We start from the raw sequence: 24,945 nt of genomic DNA, 5'->3' as shown, positions 1-24,945 counted from the left end.
AAACCGCATAGTTGTATGCAGTATATAAATTTTTAAATAAATAATCGGTTAGCGCACCTTAGTCTTATTTATTTATTTTAGGTATTTCTATATCACCTATCTAAGTTTTTTTTCTTTTTTTTTTTATTATTTATCATTTTACAATACATATCAAGCATAAAACTTGTACAGAAAGCAAAATCCAAGCCAAGAATTAATTACTTCAATCTAAGAAGCATATAATCAGTAAAAAAGAAGAAAACAATTATGCTTAAATTTCAGCTCAAGTCCTCATTGGATCCAAAATATAGCTAATGTGAGATTAATTAACAATATATCTTAAAGAAGTATAGGACTGCCAATTAAGCTGAGGCAGGTTACCCCATAATATAACCAATCTAGGGCTTAGCTCTTATCTTTTTCTTTTTCCAAGCGTGACAGCGATAAAAAAGTTATCAACTGAAAGGGCTCAAAGAAGACATATTTTTGAGAAGAATAATTCACTATACATTTGCATGGGTGGCGAAGATAAAATGTTGCCCCTAAGGCTAAGACTCCAGGTTTTAAAAGTAAAAAATTCTCTACGACGCCTCTGGGTATCTCTCGCCAAGTCTGGATACATTTGTATTTTCATCCCATGAAATTGTTTCTGTTTATTTTGAAAGAAAAGTCTTAATAACCAATTTTTATCTGGTGCCAGAGCAACTGTTAGTAATAAAGTTCCAGGAATTTTTTCGACTGGCATTTTTTAGATTTGGGTATTTTATAGTCTTGTTATTATTCAGTTTATTTATTTGCAGATGGTTTTGAATTGTATATTGTATGGTGATGTTTTATTGTGTTTAAGCCTGTCTACTTTTATTAGACATGTAATGGTGTTATCAACAATAGGGAGCTTAATGGAGTTTATAACTATCTGGTTCTATGCAATTATACTCCAGTCCCTCCTCAGGATTTAAAGTTTGTAATTGTGTTATCCGCATAGATGTTTTAAATCAATCAATCAATCTAAGCGGTTTACAATCAGGCACTCAAGCATTTTTCCCCCTATCTGTCCCAGTGGGCTCATAATCTATCCAACGTACCTGGGGGCAATGGAAGATTGAGTGACTTGCCCAGGGTCACAAGGGGCAGCGTGGGATATGAACCCATAACCTCAGGGTGCGGAGGCTGGTGCATATAAAGTAACTAAATTAAAAATGTAATTCAAGAACCCCAATGCTATACCTTAAACTTATAATAATTGTACCCCTCGTGTGCTTTCCTATCCCAGTTACCAACCAGGGCAGATATGCTGACCCAAAAAAGCCCTCCCAACTAGAGAGGAATCTCCTTTTCCTCATACACCCTGCACAACAAAAACATAGAAGCCAGACTGGCAAATAACATATTCCTGACTACTAAAACCTGGCTTAAAGACAATGATAGTTACACCAGGGGCTCCTTTTATCAAGGTGCGCTAGCGGGGTTAGCGCGTCGGACATTTCATCACGCGGCAAGCCAAAAAACTAACGCCTCGTCAATGGAGGTGTTAGCGACTAGCGCGGCAGGTGGTTTAATGCGCGGTATTCCGGGGAAAGGATACATCTCAGTGACTTGTTTTCCCTGGTTTCCTATGACTATAGTGAGGAGATCAGAGAAGCTGTGGGAGTTATGTGGAAGGGGGGAGGGTTGGGAAAGGGAATGGTTTGGAAAATGGGAATTTTGGGAGGGTTGGCAGGTGTGCATATATCTAAAATTGGCTGTTTATATAGTATTTTTTTTTTGTTTTTTTTCTATAATTTTATATTGGCTACTTTATTACTTTATACTTTTTGGTATTTAATGGGATGGGTGGAGGGGGGTAAGGGGGGATGGGCAGGGAGGAGGGAGTGTTGGGAGGTACTTTATCGTGTTTGTATTGTGATGATAATTGATTGTTGATTTTTTTTTTTACTTATATATTTGAAATATATTAATTGAGATGATATTCTTTGTAAGATATTTGTTATGTATATTTTATTTTTAAAACTCAATAAAAAGAAAAAAAAAAAATTATTGAATTGTGTGCATTAGAGGTGCCCCGGCAAAGGACGGCAGCTGTTTCCATTGTCTTCCTCCGAGATTTCCAATAGACAGTGTCTCATGAATCATTTTCTTTTTCATTGAATTTGTCATTTTTTTTCTTTTGCAACATGTATTTATAATAGCAGCGCTGAAAACTGAAGTCTTCCATACTGTACTACGGTTTGAATTTATGAGGAAATTTAAAGGTAATAGAAATAAAATAAGACTAACTTAATACATTTTTGATTAGCTTTCAAAGGCAACACTTTCTTCTCCAGACCAGAAATGAGAAAATGTTGATAAATTTGAGAATATATAAGTGACACATAAAAGTTGACTATGGGATAGGGGTGTGTGGAGCACAATGGTTAGAGCCAGAGTCTCTGCACCCTGAGGTTGTGGGTTCACAAGTTACATAATCCCCCCATTGCCCCAGGTACATTAGATAGAGTGTGAGCTCACCGGGACAGATAGGAAAAAATGTTTGAGTACCTGAATAAATTCATGTAAGTTCTGAGCTACCCTGGGAGAACAGTAGAAGAAAACCGAGTAAATAAGGTGAACAGTTTCAGCCTCTGATAGCCAGAGCTGGTATTGTGACATCATAATGCCTCATTCCACCAATGCCCGAGAGTCAACCTCATCAGTGATGTCACAATGGCTTCATTGTCCTGTACTTGGCTCACTTTTACTACATTTTGATTTCTAGAGTGGTGCAGTGGTTAAAGCTACAGCCTCAGCCCCCTGAGGTTGTGGGTTCAAACCCACGCTGCTCCTTGTGACCCTGGGCAAGTCACTTAATCCCCCCCATTGCTCCAGGTACATTGTGAGCCCGCCAGGACAGTCAGGAAAAAATGCTCGAGTACCTGAATGTAACCACTTAGGCCAGGGGTGTCCAATGTCGGTCCTCGAGGGCCGCAGTCCAGTCGGGTTTTCAGGATTTCCCCAATGAATCTGCATGAGATCTATTTGCATGCACTGCTTTCAATGCATATTCATTGGGGAAATCCTGAAAACCCGACTGGACTGCGGCCCTCGAGGACCGACATTGGACACCCCTGACTTAGGCTATAAGTGATATATAAATACGTCACCCCAATTTCTTCCTGTGATGCTGTCATTAGAATACTTTTTTTTTTTTTGTTTCCCTTACATATTCTGATATTTGTCAACATTTGTTCATTTCTGATCTTAAGGTGGTGGTGTTGCCTTTGAAAGCTAATAAAAAAAATGTATTAAGGTAGTACAATAGAAAGAGTATCCTCTTATTTTCTATTTTATGTTTTGCTTTTCTTTTTACTCACCTTTTTAAAAGTGAACCAATATGGTTCACATATCACTCTACCTAAGAAGGAAATTTAAAAATCTAAAGAAAGAGGTGTATGTACAGTCATTTAGGAGTCCTAGAAAACAGATGGACAAGCAGTCCACTATTCCCAGAATGGAAGCTGAAGCAGAAGAAACTTTGGCAGCCAGTTAAAATCCTTCATTGCAGAAGATCACATTAAAAGGTGCCCGACATGGCCGTGTTTCGCCCAGCAAACGCTGCTCAGGGGCGACAGGAGTACCTCATGGTAGACGTATAGCACATTCCACAAAGGAAAGCCCTGAAGTATATAGTGTTACAAGCTTCCCCTAAAGAAAGCAAACTTACCACATTAAAGAGGTGGCTCTGTTCGCTATCAATTGATAGCTGAATAGAGGCAAACTATAGCTCAGGTCTTTCCTTTGTGGAATGTGCTAGAAGTATACCTTGAGGTACTCATACCAGCCCTGAAAAAGCCCTGCTGGGCAAAATATGGCCACGCCGGGCGCCATGTATGTCATCTTCTGCAATAAAGGATTTCAACTGACTACCATATCAACATGTCTGCTTCTTCATCTTGAATTCACACTAGAGAATGACATGGGGACAAATTTTTCCCCATCCCGTCCCCAAGAGTTCTTTCTCTGTCCCTGCCCCATTCCTGCAAGCTCCGTCCTCATCTGCACAAGCCTCAAACCCTTTAAAATCCCAAGTAGCAACATTCTAGAGCTCAGATTGTGATGTCATAATGCCTCATTCCACCAATGCCTGAGCTCCGTCCTCATCTGCACAAGCCTCAAACCCTTTAAAATCCTAAGTAGCAACATTCTAGAGCTCAGACTGTGATGTCATAATGCCTCATTCCACCAATGCCTAAGCTGCGTCCTCATCTGCACAAGCCTCAAACTCTTTAAAATCCTAAGTAGCAACATTCTAGAGCTCAGACTGTGATGTCATAATGCCTCATTCCACCAATGCCTAAGCTGCGTCCTCATCTGCACAAGCCTCAAACTCTTTAAAATCCTAAGTAGCAACATTCTAGGGCTCAGATTGTGATGTCATAATGCCTCATTCCACCAATGCCTAAGCTCCGTCCCTCATCTGCACAAGCCTCAAACTCTTTAAAATCCTAAGTAGCAACATTCTAGAGCTCAGACTGTGATGTCATAATGCCTCATTCCACCAATGCCTAAGCTCCGTCCTCATCTGCACAAGCCTCAAACGCTTTAAAATCATAAGTGTTTGAGGCTTGTGCAGTTAAGGCAGAGCTTACAGGAATGGGGCATTAGGATTTAGAGTTAACACGGCTTTATGCAGGATTTTATGTTTATTAAAAAATTTCTATATCACATAACAGCCTAAATAAGGATCCAAGCAGTGCACAATATATAATACACATTCATTAAGAATGAACTCCATTTAAAAATAGGATAGAAAAGAATAAAAACAAAAGTTAATTTTTTTTTTCTAAAATACTAAACAGTTAACATCTCCATAATAATAATTCTAATAACAATTCTAATAAAAAAAACAATCAAATCTCAGGAAACTATAATTAATACATACAATTAAAAATTTTCCATATCAAAAATTAACCATTATGTGAATACAGATTACAGTCCCGGACTTAATTATTCAGTTTGAGAAAGCCAATTGAAAAAAATGTGCTTTTAGGTGTCTTTTAAAATTTTATATGATTCTTCTTTTCTCAAACACAGTGATTAGTGGAGGCATTTATAGTGTGTGTGGGTGTGGGTGGGGGGGTTATTCAGGACAAGCGTTAAAGGTCCATTAACTGTGAGCAGTTACTGTGGAAGTCAGAAGCACTTACTGCCTCCTAGTTAGGAAGGGAAAGTGAATGGGACTTGTATACCACCTTTTTGTGGTTACACATTTAAAGCAGTTTACATATATACCGGACTAAGTGACTTGCCCAAGGTCACAAGGAGCAGCACTGGGATTTGATCCCATAACCTCTGGGTGCCGAGACAGCAGCTCTACCGTCAGGCCACTCCTCAACTCAACATAAGAGTTGCCATTCTGGGACAGACCAAAGGTCCATCAGACCCAGTTTCCTGCTTCAATCAGTGGCCAATCCACAAGTGCCTGTGTATGTCAAGGGGCGTGCACACGAATGGAGTATGCACAGATTTTAGAGTGGTGGCCAGTTAAGGCACAGTAAATTCAATGCAGTAGCTGGCTAATACTTCGATGACCATGCCCCCTGAGAAAAATTCAAAGAAATTTGTTAATGCAGGATTTACCGTGTGACAACAGGCAACCTACAACAAAATATTCAGCCTAATAATCTCCCCTCCTTTGGACTACTGTTCCTTTAGCTCTTTTGTAGGGTCATGAAATGGTTAACTGTTGTTTAAAATATTGCTCTGGCCTACATAGCTGAAAACAGTGTACAAGCTACTGACCTCATCTGCCTAAAATGTATGTCCCCGCCTTACCACATTGTAAGCTAAATAGATAAGAGTTTGAGCCATGATGTACCCTGCCCTTCTGTACATTTAACATTTAGAACTGTAATAGTTAGATAAGTGACCTGCTAGTGTGAGCTTAGGACCAATAATAATTGTAGAAAAGTTATAGAAGTAACAAATGAAAAGTGTAGTTTTTGCATATATTAGTTTGCAAAAAGGGCATAAAAGTCCGTGTATTTCCTGTTTCTGACACTCTAGTAGGCATGCTATTAACTGCACTAGAGTCCGGTATACCGTAATAAATCTCTTGTACTTTCTTCACGCCTCTGACTTTGTGTGTCCAAGCGACCTTTCACTTTGACTAGAAGCGTCTTTGCTCATCTTCAAGGCTCAACTTAAGGCCTTACCTATTCACCAAGGCCTTTGACCCTTGCCACTCTTTACTGCCTGCTGGCTCGATTGTGGCCATGTAGATAGAGCTTCTGCCTGTCTTTTGACTGTGAATTTTATGCAACCCCTTTCTCTGTGTTCACTCTCTTCTTTCCTATTTACATTGTAGCTCCTTGCCATTGTATTGATCTTTTGTATAAACCGCTTTGATAGACTTTCTCCTTTGTGGTATATCAAGGCTGATGATAAACCTGGCAAACACCTTAACGCAGCTGCACATTAACGCACAAAAACAGGCTAAAAGTGCCTAAAATACTTTCGCAGAAAAATACTTTCGCAGACGGGCCCTGAATGAGTTGTCTCACACAAGCCTTCAGGTGTGAAGGCTCAGTTAGTTGATTATCGCTGAAAAGCTCTGGTACTGCACCAATTACCAGTCTTTCGTTACTATCTTGCTGCCAGGTCAGTTAAAAGATGATGGCTTTCTGAAACGTGCCAATCAATACCTGCCTCTTTCGATGCATTTCATTCCTGGATGGCCTTTCAAAACTGAAAATTCTTTCAAGGCCAGAAACAATTATGTTAATATTTATAAAATAAACACACAGGTTATAAACATGCCAAGCACGCAGAATGCTTAGGACCGAGAAAACCAGAGGAGACGGTGCGTGTTGGCACACGATTCAAAAACTCTTCAGACTGCCAATTATCTTTTAAAGCTTCCCGACTGGGCAATAAAAGAATTAAACAATCCCTACTTAAATTTGATAAACGCTGGAGGGCACCACCTTAAAGGCCCCCGTGGGTCACATGACACTGTCAACCAGCACCAGGGGCCTCACACCAGGTCAAGTGCTGGAGGAAAGCGAGATGAGCAAAATCTGCAGCAAGAAGGTTAAATGAATGGTGCATACGGACAGTGGCTTGAGGCCCACAAAGCCCTTTAACTGGCACAGAAAAACATTCACAGCTTCACTCTAATTAAAAAAAACAACTAAGGAAGCAGTTCTATAAATTGCCACCTCATTCTAGGCACCATAAGGGGGGGTCCACTTAGTACCTTAAGAGCTTAAGAGCACATCCTGTAGAAAGCTCAAATCCAGCCCTCGAGGTCCACAACCTACCGTGGTTTTCAGGATTTCCACACTGACTATGTAGCAGAGCCATTTGCATTCTCTGCTTCCATTGCATGCAAATAGATCTCCTGCAAATTCATTGAGGAAATCCTGACAACCAGGCTAGGTTGTGACCTTGAGGACCCTTGCTGCAGAAAGAATTAGTGCCACCGTAAATGAATGTGCCCAAGCGTGCTATGCCAGTGGCCCTGGAGGCACCCCAGCCAGTAGGTTTTTGGGAATACCCACCATGAATATTCATGAGAGCGATCTGCATCCAGCGGAGGCAGTGTATACAGATTTCTCTCATGAATATTCATTGTGGACACCCTGAAAACCTCACTGGTATAAGCTCTACAATTCTACAGGATAAGCTAGGTGTACTACTGTTACCTAAATTTGGGCACCAGCTTACAGAATTGCCTTTAAAGTGAGAACTGCCAAGTGAGAATGGTTCTATCCATAGAGGATCCTGATCATCAACACAAATAAAAGCTGAATTTTCAGGATATCAACAAACAATTATGCATACATCAAAGACCAAAAGCTCCTTATATCAAGCCACGCTAGCGGGGTTAACGCACGTGACTTTTCATCACGTGTTAACCCCCGCGCTGGCCTAAAAACTACCGCCTGCTCAAGGGAGCAAGGGAGGCGTCAGCGGCTAGCGTGGCCGGCGGTTTAGCGCACGGTATTCCGCACGCGTTCAACTGCTAGCACGGCTTGATAAAAGGAGCCCCAAGTGTGTGAATATGTAGGAAGGAGTGGCCTAGCGGTTAGAGCTGTGGCCTCAGCACCCTGAGGTTGCAGGTCAGCCCTCGACAGAGCTCCGTTTCGGTGCCTTCATCAGGGACAGGGACAAAAAAAGCAACATGTGCACGCAGACAAAAGGGCAGTAAATGCCGAAAATATGACCTGCCCAAGCGTGGCACAATCAACTCCTGCAGTACTCAGCGCCTTTAGTACTACGGCGTCACACAACTAACAGAAGAACAAGCGCCTCACCCGAATAGGGGGGCAGCGAAGACAAAAGGGCCGAGGCCGTTGCCCAGGGACGGGGAAAGGAGAAAGGAGGTGGGGAGGGAAACCAGGGACAGAGAGACACAAGGCCTAGAGGGGCCAAATAGGGACAGGGACACACAGGGGGCGGGGGGAGTAAGGGTGAGGCGACAGGAACTTAAGTGGAAGCTTCAATCTGGCCCTCGCCATGGGAGTGTTGCGGCGTTTCGGCTTAGTGAGCTGCATTCACGATTACTCGATCTTTCAAAGTTTTCTGGGTGCAATGCTAGCTCGGTGCGTTTAAAGTGCTCCCCTTTTCCCTCCCGCTTTGAATTTTTAAGCACGCGGTTCTTTTTTCACAGCTTGCGCACTTTTATTTGAAATGATTTAAAACACTTAACCCCCCTCTTTTACTAAGGTGCGCTCTGCTTTTTAGCGCACAGTAAACATTAGCGCGCCCTACACGGTAACGCGTGCATGTTATCCTATGGACACGTTAGCGGTTAGCGCAACGTGTTGATGTAGCGTGCGCTGAACACGCACTAAAACGCTTAGCGCATCTTTGTAAAAGAGAGCCTTAATGATGCACAGGGCAGGGCTCGTAGCGACTTTTTGTCTGGTGCTCGTCATCAATGCGCTCCTGCCCGGGGCGAAGTTACATTACATTACATTGATATCTTCTATCCCGCCAATACCTTTCAGTTCTAGGTGGTTTACAACAAGAAATTAGCCTGGGCATTCCCAGGGAGATTACAAGGTTGATAGCTATAGTATGCGTCGGAGTCTGGAAATGGTCGATACGGTTTGGTTAGATCATTTGACAAATTTCTTGAATAGTATGGTCTTCAGTTCTTTGCTTGTTTTCAGTTCATTTGCTTGTATGTCCACACGCTGACATTGTGCTCAGCGGGAGTTAAAAAAAAGTTTTTTTGCCAATTGTTCTGGTTATTCATATCAGACCTATCAGGATAAATATCAGGAAGTTCTGCTTCACGCAATGAGTGGTGGACGCCTGGAATGCTCTCCCAGAGGAGGTTATTGCGGATTCCACCGTTCTAGGGTTTAAAAGCAAACTAGATGCACATCTCCTTACGAGAGACATAGAGGGATATGGGTGACTAAAATTACGCCAGGTGTACACCTGGCTGGGCCTCCGCGTGTGCGTATCGCTGGACTTGATGGACCGAAGGTCTGATCCGGAGATGGCAGTTCTTATGTTCTTATAATGCCTCATTCCACAGTTCCTCAGAGCCAACCTCATCAGTTATGTTACAATGGAGTAGCAACATTCCAGAATCCCAAAGAGTAACAAAAGATTCTAGAACCCCAAACAGTATCAAGATTCCAGGCAGAATCTCAGAACCCCAAAGAGTAGCAACATTCCAGAACTGAGATTGTGACACAGACAAGAGGACATGGACTGAAGCTAAGGGGGGACAAGTCCAAGACAAATATCAGGAAGTTCTGCTTCACGCAACAAGTGGTGGACGCCTGGAATGCTGTCCTAGAGGAGGTTATTGCGGAATCCACCGTTCTAGGGTTTAAAAGCAAACTAGATGCACATCTCCTTACGAGAGACATAGAGGGATATGGGTGACTAAAATTACGCCAGGTGTACACCTGGCTGGGCCTCCGCGTGTGCGTATCACTGGACTTGATGGACCGAAGGTCTGATCCGGAGATGGTAGTTCTTATGTTCTTACCATGCAAGCAGCATCCTCCTGTCACATTTAATGACTAGCCGCTTAGGTGGTATTAAAAGCCTATTCCAGTCATCGACTATTAAAGTGTCCAGTGTGTATTATGCTCAACTACATAATTAAAACTCTAATAAAACATTCAAATACAATACGGCAGAATTTATTCATGCATTTTTCAAGCCAGAAAATAGCTAAAGTGCACACAATGTTCCAGTACTCAGAAGATACTCACCCCCCCTGGTTTCTATAAAAAGGACCCAAATTTAGACTTGTAGGGTAGATGCACGCGTAAATTAGCTAAACAGCTATTAACAATCAATTAATGGCACTAATTAGCACTAATTTGGACTTATGCATGCATCTGCATACACATTATTCTATAATGCTGAATGCTAATGGTGTCTCTCACAGAATTCAAAAAAGGAATGGGACTTGATAGAGATCCAGAAGAAGGCTACTAAGATAGTGTGTGGTCTTCGTTATAAGGCATATAAGGGCAGATTTAAAGATCTCAATCTGTATACTTTGGTGGAAAGGCGGGAGAGGGTAGATATCGTAGAGATGTTTAAATACCAACGTGATGTAAATGCGCACGAGTCGAGTCTCTTTCATTTGGGGTGAAAGAAAGCTTTGGAATGAGAGGGTATAGGATGAAATTAAGAGGTGAAAGGCTCCGGAGTAGTCTAAGGAAATACACTTCTCCCTCCGTATTCGCGGTTTCGATTATTCACAGTTTTTAGCTTGCTGGCTCCTCCCCCCAAATTACATCAGCTTGCATAGAGAAATCGCCGATTCCAAGCGTTTACAGAGAAAATCGCCGATTCCCAGCACTTTTTTCACCGTGTTTTGCCTCTCCTTCAGAAACAGACCAGGTCTCCCACCATGTTGTCCATGGTTTCACTATATTCACGATGGTTTTTATTAGAAAACAGCGAATAACATATGGAAAAGTTATTTGCGGTATTTCTGTATTTGCAGTTCTGTTAATCCCCTATCACAGCGAATACAGAGGGAGAAGTGTACTTTTTTACAGAAAGGGTGGTACTGGAGACAGAAACCATGTCTGAATTCAAGAAAGCCTGGGATAGGCACTTGGGATCTCTTAGAGAGAAGAAGAGGTGATGGTTACTGCGGCTGGGCAGACTGGATGGGCCATTTGGCCTTTATCTGCCATCATGTTTCTGTTTCTATGCAAATCAAACCAGGAGCTTGAGAAACAAGTTAAACGTATCCATAAAGAAATAAATACAAGTAGGAGGAAAAGCCTCAAGGCACGGTCCAGAACCACCATTCTCGCAAACATTTATGCGCCTCCTCAAAGGCATAAAAACCTCCTAATTAGTCTTTCAATCACTGTGAACTTAACTATGAAAATACATATACATGTCCAGGGGTCTCAAAGTCCCTCCTTGAGGGCCGCAATCCAGTCGAGTTTTCAGGATTTCCCCCCATGAATATGCATTGAAAGCAGAGCATGCACATAGATCTCATGCATATTCATGGGGGAAATCCTAAAAACCCGACTGGATTGCGGCCCTCAAGGAGGGACTTTGAGACCCCTGGTTAGACTCATCTGAGAACCTGTGCTTCAAAAAAATGTAGATATCTTCTACTTTGTCAACGTGAAAGTAAATAAAGGCTATGTGTTCCCACTCCTAGTTTGATATGCAGTAATACACTTCTAGATGTGAATATTTGCCATTTTTTCCCACAAGTTTCTAATTTGCTCTACACAATGTCAGGGGTGTTCCAAAAATTTAAGCATAAACACGAGGGTTGCACGCCCAACACCAGGTTTCAGTGGGCGTAAATTCTCATGCCTTGGCGCAGGAATCCACACTACGGGGGAAACTCTGTGAATGGTATCTAAAGATAGGCGCCTTTCGTGGGTCAGCCACACTTAGGCGCCTATTACGGAATCACGCCTACCAGCGCCTAACTTAAAACTTACCCCCCCCCTCTTTTACAAAGGTGCGCTAAGTTTTTTAGCGCGTGCTAAACGCTTAATGCGTGCATGTTACCCTATGGACGCATTAGCAGTGAACGCATGCATTGGCTTAGCACGCGCGAAATCCGCACTACAACGCTTAGCGCGCCTTTGTAAAAGAGGGCCTTAGGCACCTGTAATCTAGGCCAGGGTTTTAGGTGCCTAAGTCCTTTAGAGAATTGCACCTAATGACATCTAAGTCCTTCTCCACCCCTAAACATACCTACTTTATCGATAGGTGCCTACTGTTTGTTGAATTGCACCTAAAGAAAATAGGTGCCTATCGCCCAATTAATTTTTATTTTTTTCGATTATGAGCTTGTTAAAGATTATAATTCATACCACTTTACTAATTAAAGTAGGCACCTATTTATTTAGACGCCTCATAGACTTTGACCCCAAGTATCATTTCATAAAAGATGTTTAAGCCCAGAACGCTCTCTATAGACTAGCGGAAGGCACGGCTTTTTCCCCCGACATCTATGTTTGAGCAGCATTTACCAAATCCAGCCCTTAATGGCTCTCTCTTTGTACAGTACACGGCTAAGAAAAGCCTTCCACATTGTGGGACCATAAACTCATGGTCCCTGGTGCACGACTTTGCCCTGAAGTTTCATTAGCGCCACTGTAGAAAGGGCCCTAGTGCAGAACTTTTCAAACCAGAGAAAATATTGCTTTACACAACGTGTAATTAGACTCTGGAATTTGCTGCTGGAGAATGTGGTGAAATCGGTTAGCTTAGCAGGGTTTAAAAAAAAAAAAACAGGTTTGGATAATTTCCTAAAAGTCCATAGGCCATTATTGAGATGGCTTGGGGAAATCCATTGCTTATTCCTAGGATAAACAGCATAAAATCTGTTTTATTACTTGGGATCTAGATAGGTAGTACTTGGAACCTCACTGTTGGAAACAGGATACTAGGCTTGATGGACCTTCAATCTGTCCCAGTAGGTCAGCTCTTATGTAAACTGTGGGCCATGACCACAACAGGATCATAGAACCCATGTTTGAGGCTACAATCTGGATGCGTCACGCATTTCTGTAGCCACACAAAATGGGACTGCAGCTGCAGAAAGACGGCCGAGAACTGCTCTTGTGATGGCCCAGCTGGATTTCTGCAATATGCTTTTTGTGATCTTGCCAGCCTGTTTATAAAAAGAAAATTAAATGCAACATTTTGAACTGGCTGTAAACATTTGGGATGTCGCAAAGAAATAGTCACTTCTTATTGCATTGGCTATGTGTTTCAGTCGAGGTCATATTGACGTTGCTAGTTTTGATTTTAAGGCTTTAAGAGAGTTTATTCCCACTTAATTGTAGGATAAACGTTTTGGTTACAAGTATAAGCCCACCCAAAATGGGAGATCTAATCAATATTTGCTGACAGGGCCAACGCAATGGGGAGAGTGTGGCGCAGTGGTTAAAGCTACAGCCTCAGCACTCTGAGGTTGTGGGTTCAAACCCACGCTGCTCCTTGTGACCCTGGGCAAGTCACTTAATCCCCCCCCAATTGCCCCAGGTACATTATATTGAAAATAGTGGGTACAAGAAGAAATGAGATGTTTTCCGTTTTAGCTCCTGAAACTTGGAACGCTCTGCCACTCTATATTAGAAAAGAAAAGGACCTCATCTCATTTAAAAAACTCGTAAAATCCTTTTTATTCAATGATGCTTTTATTAACTAATGATCTAATTATTTGTTGCTTTTTTGCCCCGTCCTTAAATGTTTTTTACCCTTTTTGTCTCTTCCTTCTTAGATTAAGAAAATTGTAACTTTGCCCTCTCTTTCCTAGTGTATCTAGTTAGTCATGAACCTCTTAAGTTTTAATAATGTTTGTTATATATATTATTGTTTTTAAAATGTGTTAAAATTTGTTTTATGACTGTTTGTTCACTCATTAGATGTTTTAAACTGTACATCGCTTAGAAAACTCTGTTTATAGGCGATTTATCAAATAAAATTGAACTATATAGATTGAACTATATAGATTTATCAAATAAAATTGAACTATATAGATTGTGAGCCTACTGGGACAGATAGGGAAAAATGCTCAAGTACCTAAATATATTCATGTAAACTGTTCCAAGCTCCCTTGGGAGAATGGTATAGAAAACTGAATAAATAAATACTGGATATCCTAGGCCAACTCATTATCTCAACTCATATCTCAACATTACGCCCCTATCCCCCACCCCCAAGATTTTAATAATTAAATTCAACAATCAAAATTATCCAAATACCACCTCTCCCACAAGAATCCCGTAAAAACACATTGTGCTTTTGAAAATTAAAATTTGTTTTGTGTGTAAATAGGCTATTTTAACACCGATGACCTTCCTTGCATGTAGAAGAATGTGCTGATGGTTCTTTGAGTGTGTGGCTGTCAGGATCTATGGTTTTACTTTCTCTACTGCTGCCATTTGTTGCCCCCTCTTAAGCAGCCACCCTAGGCGATTCCCTAATCTTGCCTGATGGCTGAATCAACCCTGTTTGCTATTAGCAGAACAATCATATAAGCACACAAAATTGGAGCAAGAGCTTTTACTTCACCTGCTCCTAAAATATAGAATTACTGCAGCTTTCTTGTGCGCCACAAGGGGAACTGAATTACGTTACTGTTTTTCCCCCCACCTGGAATACTGCATCCAGGACATTGTACGTATAGTGTCTAAAGTTGGAAAAGTTAAAGCATTCTACCAAGTAATCGGGGGCCAAACCATGTAAAATATTGTAACACAGACATCATAGCTTGAAAAACACTCAGGCCTCAACACGGAGCCAGTGCAGCGCTCTGTAATAAGGCGTTATGCGGTCTGACTTTTTCCAATCTGAAAATCAGATGAAATGTTTATTTTGTATCAAACGGAGGCAATCAAGATGTCTACAAAGGCCTCCCAAATGAACAATGTTACAAAAGTCCAAAATACTTAAATGACTGAACCAATAATCTAAAAGAGTTGCCATTAAAATGAGGTCTAATCACACAAAGCTTCTAAAGCACAAAGAAACATTTTTGCACTAGATCATCAACATTTTAGTTATGAACAAATTCCTGTCCAAGTGAACACCCAATATCTAGATAGTTGGAACAACGGGGTGGGAAATTCCATTCACAACCAAGGTCTCTTTGCTCAGCTAAGTCCTTCCTGTCTGTGCCCTTCTCATCCTCTGCCAAATCCAGACTTCGTCCCTTCTACCTTGCTGCACCGTATGCTTGGAACAAGCTGCCCGAATCCCTACAACGGGCTCCGTCTCTGGCAGTGTTCAAGGCCCAGTAAAAAGCACACCTCTTTGAGAATGCCTTCAACTCCTAACTCTGCTCGCCTTGGGTTCCACATCTTTAACCCTATATTAGAGAATGACACGGGGACAAATTTGTCCCCGTCCCCACAGGATCTCAATTTCCCTGCCCCGTGGGTTTTGTCGCTGTCCCTGACCCATTCCTGTAAGCTCACAAGCCTCGAACACGTATGATTTTAAAGTGTTTGAGGCTTGTGCAGATGAGGATAGAGCGTGTATGAATGGGGCAGGGACGGGAAAAGAACTCATGGGGCGGGAAAATTAGTTTTCCCGCAGAGACAGGGAAAAATTTGTCCCCATGTCATTCTCTACCCTATATGCCATGTCTGGCTGTCCAAGTTAGATTGTAAGCTCTTCTGAGCAGGGACCATCTATTAAATGTCAAAATATATAGCCTTTCAGCGCTATATAAGTGATAAAAAGTAGCAATAGTACATTTACATGGAGTAGCTAAAAAGAACTCTTTTTATTTTTTTACTAGTAAATTACCCGGCATTGCCTGGATATTTATTTATCCTGAAACGTCCCACCCCCACATGTCCCCCACGAATGTCCCTCTGTATGGGGCTGAACTTGGACTTAAACAGTATCGGGAGTCTCAGTATCCATCTCAGTGAATCCAAAAACTATGTGTTAAGACACTAATATCTGTCGTTTTCGATAATTTTTAGATGTCACCCCCTTCCCACCCCATAGCATTTTTCCCTAGATAATAAGTCTTACGTATACCAAGTTTGGTTGAAATCTGTCCATGCATTTATGGATTAGACACTAATACCATGCAGATGGTAACCCAAAATTGGAAGAACTACGACCGCCTAAATTTTCCTTTCGGGTGGGCAAATTTGTGCTCCAGCTATAGATATGAAAAAAGGAATGCCGATAGTTTGGGGCACAGTAATTTATTTAAGCTGGTTTGGGGGCCGTTGACATCATATGTTATGAGTCAGTTTTGGTTTATTTTCGTACACATCCAGGAAAGGGTGGAGGTGGGGGGGAGGGGCTATTTCTGTCCTAATTTGACTTTTGAGTATGTCCACCTGGGGTGGGAGGACATTTTTAATCTGAATAGGGTAAGGTTATTGGTATAGTCTATGTTTCTGTGTTTTATTGAATAATCATTGGGGGAGGAAATGGTTGGTTATGCTTGAATGTGCTTTTATTAAATTATATGATATATATTTGTGTATTGCACTTTTGAAGTTTAGAAAATCAATAAAGAATTTTTTTTTAAAGGCATTATCTGTCATTTTCGATGCCACCCCATTCCCCCAACCCACATGTTTCCCCCTTTCACACACCCCCAACAGTATTTTTCCCCAGATAGTAAATCATATGTGTACCAAGTTTGATTGAAGTCTCTCCATGCGTTTCAGAGTTATGCCTTTTGAGGGAGTGAACAAACAAGTCGATAGCGGAGAACCGGTAGACGTAATATACTTGGACTTCCAGAAAGCGTTCGACAAAGTACCTCATGCGAGACTTCTCAAAAAACTACAAAGTCATGGAATAGAAGGGGATATACTGAGATGGATAGGAAAATGGCTGGAAAACAGAAGACAGAGAGTGGGCATAAATGGGAAGTACTCAGATTGGAAGAAAGTAACTAGCGGTGTGCCTCAGGGCTCGGTTCTTGGGCCTATCTTATTCAATATCTTCGTAAATGACCTGGAAGAAGAAACGACCAGTATTAATGTCAAGTTTGCAGATGACACAAAGCTATGCCAGACAATCAGGTCACAAAAAGACAGCGAGGAACTTCAGAGAGATTTGAAGCAACTTGAGAGATGGGCAGAAAATTGGCAGATGAGTTTTAATGTGGAAAAATGCAAAGTGATGCACCTGGGCAGAAAAAACAAGGAGCATGAGTATAAACTGTTAGGTATAACATTGGGGAAGAGCGAACAAGAAAAAGACTTAGGGGTACTGATAGACAGGACCCTAAAGCCGTCGACTCAATACGCAGCAGCGGCAAAGAAAGCTAACAGGCATGATAAAGAAGGGAATCACGAGTAGATCAAGGGAGGTCATAATGCCGCTTTATAGAGCAATGGTCAGACCACACTTGGAATACTGTGTCCAACACTGGTCTCCATACCTGAAGAAGGATATAACACTGCTGGAGAGGGTGCAGAGGCGAGCGACGAAGCTAGTAGAAGGTATGGAGAACTTGAGTTACAAGGATCGCCTCAGAAAACTGGGATTATTCACCCTTGAGAAGAGAAGACTGAGAGGGGATCTTATAGAGACTTTTAAATTGCTAAAAGGAATCGACAAAATGGAGCAAGCTCACTCACCAGCAGGAGGAAAGGATGGAGAGCAAGAAATAGCTTTATTCACATTGGCGAATGTGACCCAGACTCGGACCAGAGGTCATGGCCTGAAGCTGAGAGGGGACACGGCCAGGACAAATGTCAGAAAGTTCTGCTTCACACAGCGAGTGGTGAACCCCTGGAACTCTCCCCCGAAAGAGATGGTGGAGGAAACTACCATTCTAGGATTTAAGGGAAAATTGGACGCATATCTTCTTGCAGGACACATTGAGGGATACGAGTGACTAATGTATGCACCAGGGTACGCCTGGCTGAGCCTCCGCGTGTGCAGATCACCGGACTGGATGGACCCCAGGTCTGATCCGGTGCAGGCATTTCTTATGTTCTATGTTCTTATTCATCTCAGTGAACCTGAAAACACTATGGGTTAGACGCTAAAATCTGTTGTTTTTGATAATTTGTACAAATCACCCCCTTCCCACCCCCACAGTGTTTGTTCCCGGATAGTAAGTGATACGTATACCAATTTTGGTTGAAGTCTGTCCATGTATTTCAGAGTTATGCTAGAACATATATACATACATCCAATTTACATATATATAGATTACACACTGCTTAAACCTGGCATGGATTGAGCAGTATATCAAGTATTATAGGGGACACAAGGAGCTGCTGTTGGACTTGAACCCAGTTCCCCAGGTTTGCAGGCCACAGAACTAACCACTAGGGTACTCCACTCTAAAATCTGTTCATTTTAGGGGAAGGGGGTAAAACGTGGACCTCACTGACCTAAAACCACACGTCCTTAAAAAAAATCTTCCGTTGTTTATTGACAGGTCCGCCTTTTAGCTTATTCCACCGCTATCCCTGCACGCTCAGCTCTGGCCCCCAGCTCTGCCTTCTCTAATGGTCTAATGGTTAAGGAGGGAGGAGGCACACCGTGGCTTTTGCTAATTAGCCCAATCGTCCCTTCCTCCAGATCTCTCTCTCCGCGCTGATTCCGAGAGCCCCCGCGATATGACACTGGATGGCAAATAGCTGGGTTTTGGTGGGTTTTTTTAAATGTGTGCAAAGATCTGCAGTGCATCTCACCTCGCGGACCTCACGGATCTGAACTGCACATAGTTCTACTGGATACCCAATTGGAAACTGGCTGATGTTTTTTCTGTTTACTATGCTCTGTATATTTAAAATTCAATAAAAAAAATTATTGAACTTGAACTGCACATCCTTAAAAATCTGAGGTCCGTGCCACTTTTAGTCTCAGCATAGGGAGGGAAAAGCTTTAGGATCCGTCAAAGCTAACCTGTCACAGGGGTATGTCAGAGCCATAAGGTCCGTAAGGTCTGTGTTTTACCCCTTCCCTCATTTTAGGCATCATTTTTATGCATGGCCAGAACGAGGATCACCTGAGATTGAACCTATGATTCTTGGGAGAGAAGGCTGCAGACTTGCAGCTGACAAGATACAGGAGCTATACATTCACCGTAGGGGGAGTTTCCAAATATTTTCAGCCAGAAAGACTCACAGTCACTAATTGTAAACAGTATTTAGGATCACAAGTCACACTGCCCCACATTAAAAAAAATAAAACTGTTAGTTGCCATTGGCAGGTCCTCTCAGCCTTCATGCAGGTGTTAACCATTAACTTACTCTCCCCAGCTCATTCTTCAAAGAGACCACGAAAAATGAGTAATCATACTGAAACCCTTTCCCTGTGCCAGTCTTGCACAATATCTGGAAAACGCATAAACAAAAGACTACATTCCTGAGGCAAGGTGTGCCAGAAACCTGACACTTCAGGTTTTCGGTTTTCTTTTTTTTTTTCACCCCCAACTATGAGAGTGAGATCAGCAAATTCTGCACGATCTGCTCTGCGGACTTTGCCGATCGCGCCCAGGTGCAGAAAGGGTTAAGAGCTCTTGAAATCGGAAAACCTTGCAATGAAGAGGACTAAATGACATCAAGTTATGTTTCTTTAACATGGAAAAAGTTATGCTGGAGTATGGTGGGGGAAAAAAAAAAAAAATGGCCATCAGCCTCTTCATGCACATCTCCTGCAGGCACCTTCCTAAAGGTTCTTTAGCAAAAACTTCATATCGAAAACTTAGGGGTCCTTTTACAAAGCCGCACTAGTGGTTTTAGCGCGCGCTAGCCAAAAATCTTCCGCCTGCTCAAAAGGAGGCGGCAGCGGCTAATGCGCGTGCTGTTCCGTGCGCTAAGGCCCTAGCGTGGCTTTGTAAAAGGAGCCCTAAATAAATAAAAAGCTTGCTTAAAAAAACTAACTTTAAAAGAATCGGTGCAATAAACCACCGTCTCTCACAAATTTATTCTCAGGAAAGTTTTAAAAAAAATAAATAAATAAGGGAAGCATGCTCCTCCCAAGGGGACCTGCTTAAAAACTCCCACTTGACAGAGGCTGGGATTTCTGAGCACTTATCCTTGTTTTCAAGAAATTCTTAAAGGCCAGTTGGCTCTTGCATTGTTTTAATGTCTCTGAAACATCTCCGGACCTTTTATCTTAGCGGATCTTCCCCCCCCCCCTTCCCCCCAGTTATTTTATGCGGTTATCACTTCTAATATGCTTCAGCAAAGCAGGGCATAGGAGAAATCGCCTCAGAATTGGGAATAAAATGTTAGCACATTCAATCCCTGTGAACGTGGTGGTAACTCACTCCAAAGTCACATAATAAATCCAGATGCTCTCTGGATAAACCGATGCACTGCACTGGTACCAGTCAAGAGCTCCTCTGCAATCAATTGTGTGCAAAGCCCGCAGTGGTCGCCACCACAGGTCCCTCGATCGCCCTCCAATTGAAAGGAAACAAAAAGTTCCTTGCTGAAGCCAGAATTGTGCCGACACATCAAATGCACTTTTAGCACTGTTTCACACCTGCATGCATGTTTTAAAAACCAGAAAGCTCCGGTACAGACCTGCAGAACGGGGAATTCAAGCGGGCAGCATTGCTCGAGCACCTGGAATGGGTCCACATAGCCTTTAAGGTTTATATCCACCGTGAAACTGCATGCATATTCCACAAGTCAATTCCTTCCCATCCGTAACAGAGCAGGAGAGGAGGGGAGGGGGGGGGGGGAGATACCCATGCACACGAATCGACTAGAAAGAAAACCAGGAGTTTTGTGATCCGGATGTGTGAGCATTCCAGGCAGCACTTCCTTTCACTCGGAGCCAGGTAATAGCCCAAAGCCCACACCCTCCTGACATCATAGGCGATCTAACAGCAGTACTGTCGCTTCCCCCCCCCCCCCCCCAGCGAACGAGCAAAGCCAAGCCCTTCCTTGCGATGCACAAAACGCTACATTCCAGCTGCCTCCCTGCAAAAGGCAGGATCTACAAAGAGGAACCTGCAGTCGTAAAAGAAACGGGGTGGGGGGAAAGCAGCCCTGACTTGGCAGCCAGCTGGCCCCCAGCAGAACTTATCGCCAATGCTGCAAATCCCTTATCACCACCCTGAGATCGCAGGCGAAACGGGATTTCAGCCTCAGGACAGACAAGGACTCCCAGCGCCAGGGGATCCATGACCTTGGCTTTCCACCTTAAATTCTTGTAGCCCTACATTGGGGGGAAAGAATCAGTGCACACAGCTCCACGAGGCTGTGGCTTTGGTTGGTGTTTAGGGGGGTGTTTTGTTACCAGCAGCAGCGACTACAAGTCACTGCACGTAAAGGCAATTAAAGAGAAATCATAGCAGAATCTTCTTCTGCCAAAACGGGTTATCGTTCTGTTGCTTCCCCACCGAGTCAATTAGACAACAAACATTCTGTAAACTGCTCTGTATTAGACTGTGAAAAGCTGAAGTCATTTTTTTTTTTTTCCTGGCTTCTATTCTACAGCTCTCAAAAGACGTCGGAACAGTCCGTGCTATTTTGCTTTAAGATAACATCAGCATATAGGGGTCCTTTTATTAAGGCGCGCCACTAAATGCTAAGGCATCCGTTCATCTTAGCATTTAGCGTGCAATAATCGGTTAGGGCACCTTAATAAAAGGACCCCATGATAATGTACAATGGGGCACTTGAGGCACCTATTGGATTTCAATCACAATTAGGCGCCCATTACAGAATCACGCTTAGCGGCGCCTAACTTACAACATATGTGCCTGTAACGTAGGCCAGAGTTTTAAAGGCCTTCATTATAGGCGCCTAAGTCTTTTAGAGCAGTGTTCTTCAACCTTTTGACACCTATGGACCGGCAGAAATAAAATAATTATTTTGTGGACCGGCACTGGTTCGCGGATCGGCAGTTGAAGAACACTGGGTTGTCATGCCCATCTCCACCCAATCTCCGCCCCAGACCCCACCCCCAAAATAGTACTATATTGTAACACCATTTTTTCCATTCTTTTTTCATATATACACACACAAAATATAATCGTATTAACACATTCTGGTTAACCACAAAATTAAACAACACAAAGCACACTGTATGCTTCTCAATATTCATTCCTACCAGAAAACAGATAACCCCATGGAAATATGGGACCAAAAACTAAAAGTACTAATATATACTAACAAACCCTAAGGTGCAAGACTCTGCAAGCAGTACAACCCCAGAGGAAAAGAAACAAATGCATTTCTTCCTGAACAGACAGCAGATGTAAATCAATCACTAAATTCAAAAATAAAATCATCCCCTCTACCGTTGTTGTCTCCCCCCCAGTGGCGTACCAAGGGGGGGGATGGTCCACCCCAGGTGCACACCCCAAGGGGGTGCACAGCCGGCCGCCCTCCATATTCTGCCGCTGCTGCTTTCCTTAACCAGCAGCAGCAGCAGTAAACAGGGGTGTCCGCGGGTGCTCACTCCGGCGGTTCTTCAGCTTCTGGCCGGCTCCCCTGCTCAAAGCCGTGAGCATTGGCTCCTCACGCAATCCACAGCTGCATCGGATGCGTTCCCTCTGACGTTACGACGTAGGAGAGAAGGCTTCCAACGCAGCCGCAGATCGCATGAGGTGTAGATGCCCACGGCTTTGAGCAGGGGAACTGGCCAGAAATGCTGGGCTGGGAAATATTGTTGCTGCACAGGGAAGTGGGGGGGGGTCGTAGAAATGTTGCTGTTGAACAGGGAAGGGGGGGCATAGAAATGTGGCACAGGCAAGGGGGGGATAAATGCTGCTGCTGCACAGGGAAGGGGGGTAGAAATGCTGCACAGGCAAGGGGGGAGAAATGCTGCTGCTGCAGCACCCAATTGGGGAGAGAGAGGGAAGGAGGGAGAAGAAAGACAAGGGAGATGAACCAGAGATGCCAAGTCCATGGGAGGGAGGGAAAGGAAAAAAGGAAAGGAGATACCAAGACCATGGAGGGGGAGGAAGAGATGCCATGGCATGGGGAAGAGGGAAGGGAAGGAGATAGAGATACTAGACCATGGTGTGGAGTGGGAAGGAAGGAAAGGAGAAGAGAGAGATACCAAAGCATGGGGGAGGGGGTGAAGCTGAAATGAATCATGTGCAAAGGAGAAAATGGACACAGGATATACAATTTATTGAAGGGACATAGAAAGAGGGAAGATACCGTATGGATGAGAGAGAGGGTGGACAGTAGATGGAAGGGGCAGAGAGAATGTGGGCAGTAGATGGAAGGGGTAGAGAGAGAGGGCAGAAGCTGGATGGAAGAGACAAAGAGAGGGCAGATGGTGCAAGGAAGGGAGAGAGGACAAACGCTGTATAGGAAGAAGAGAGCAAAGAGAAGATGATTAAAGCAGAAACGACAAAAAGTAGAAAGATTTTTTTGTTGCTTTACTTAGAATCAAGTAGTATTGTAACTGTATTGATAAAAATTTATAAATAGGAAATGGAAATAAGGCAATTTTTTGGACTAAACCCCTTTCCACAGGTCAGGACAGGATATCATAACAGCAGTATACTGTACTGTTCTGAAGAAAGATTTGGCCTCTGAAAGCTAATTGAAAAATGGATTAGTCTAATAAAATGGTATTTTCTTATTTCTCATTATTTGTTTTATTTTTATTTGTAAAGTAGTGATTGTTATGTATCAGTTTTTTCAAATTTACATCTACTGTCTTTATATTTTGCACAGTATTAGGGGACATGTGTCACTGTTTTTGTGGTGTTGCATTGTATGCAGAGTCTGGTTTCTTGGCAGTTCAGTTTAACTTTTGTCCACATATTTCTATTTTTAGTTTGTGATTATTCCATATTGGGCGAGAGTGTATCTCTGTTCTGTGTGTATTAAAAGGACATAGTTTTCAGTTGGCACTGACTGCAAGATCAATTGACTGTGCGGGATCTAGCTTGTTTAGTTTTACAATATATGTGTTGGTGTTCTAGTGCTCACTGCAGTATTTAAGATGCTGCCTTTTCCTAGGTACACTCTTGTTGTGCAATATGTGGATTGTTACTAAAAATCATATTTTTCATATAGATGGGGAGAGGGGTGTCAAACATGATGGGCCCCGGGTGTCACACAGGCTAGGTACACCACTGTCCCTTCCTCCATGCTGTGCCTTGCCTTCTGGCCTGCCCCCTGGTGTTATCTTTGGGCCGACTCCCTCTTCCTCAGTGCTGCAGTGCACAAAGCCGTGGGCTGCGGCTCCTCACTTGTCCCAAGCCTCATCTGGAAGCCTTCCCTCTGACTTTGCAACGTCAGAGAGAAGGCTTCCGATTCAGGCGCAGGACGCGTGTAGGAGCATCTGCCTACGTCTTTGTACAGTGCAGCACTGATGAAGAGGGAGTCGGCCTGAAGACAACGCCGCATCGATCGCACCATGGACCAGTGGCTGAACAGCACTGTCTGGGGCCCGATGCACATGCTGGCCCTGCGGACTGGCAGGAAATTTCTGCGGACCAGCACCAGTCCACGGACTGGCAGTTGAAGAACACTGTTTTAGAAAATCATGCTTAGCGGCACTTATGTCTTTCTCCACTCCTAAACATGAATATTTTGGTGTTAGGTGCCTATCTCCCAATTAAATTTTTTTTTTCAATTATGAGCCTGTTAAAGCTCATTATTAAAGCCAGTTTACTAATTCAGTTAGGCTTTAGGTGGATCCAGATGTTACATTGTATACATTCAGTCCATCCTCAGATTAAGACCTTAGAAGGACAGCCAGAGTGTGTTTTCCTTTGCATTTCTTTATGTAATTTTAAGGGTGTATTTAATTTGTATTGTATGTTATGACACCCTTTGACTTTATTTATTCTATTAATATATAATATATTATATTGTGTTACGTTTTCTTCAAAAATTTTCAATAAAATCTTATTGGAAAAAAAATATATCGGTCTCAGTTTATCTTTTCTGCTTTCTTATCCATCTTCTGCTAATTCTCTTTCCAGTGTCTGCTATCCATTTTTCTTTTCTCCTTTTTTCCACTCCCTCACTACAACTGTCTAAGATATTGATTTTTCCCTTCTCCCCCCCCTTCTCTACCTCTATTCAT

At 42.8% G+C, this 24,945-nt stretch overlaps 1 protein-coding gene across 6 annotated transcripts in view; it reads right to left on the bottom strand.

Moving 5' to 3' along the window:
- Window positions 1–24,945, bottom strand: part of PLEKHA7 (pleckstrin homology domain containing A7) — a 437,534-nt gene that overhangs the window by 289,786 nt on the left and 122,803 nt on the right. The window contains exon 1 of one of the 6 annotated variants that reach the window (XM_033928329.1): window positions 20,463–20,601. The exons of the other annotated variants lie outside the window; for them this stretch is intronic. Within the exon in view, the coding sequence (XP_033784220.1) occupies window positions 20,463–20,521 (59 nt within the window). The 5' untranslated portion in view covers window positions 20,522–20,601. Of the gene's footprint in view, window positions 1–20,462; window positions 20,602–24,945 lie in introns of those variants that run through there. 6 annotated transcript variants of the gene reach the window in all.

Source organism: Geotrypetes seraphini, chromosome 19 (assembly GCF_902459505.1).
Source record: "Geotrypetes seraphini chromosome 19, aGeoSer1.1, whole genome shotgun sequence".
In the NCBI taxonomy this organism is placed as follows: Eukaryota; Metazoa; Chordata; class Amphibia; order Gymnophiona; family Dermophiidae; genus Geotrypetes; species Geotrypetes seraphini.
This window is presented reverse-complemented; position numbering and strand designations above follow the sequence as displayed.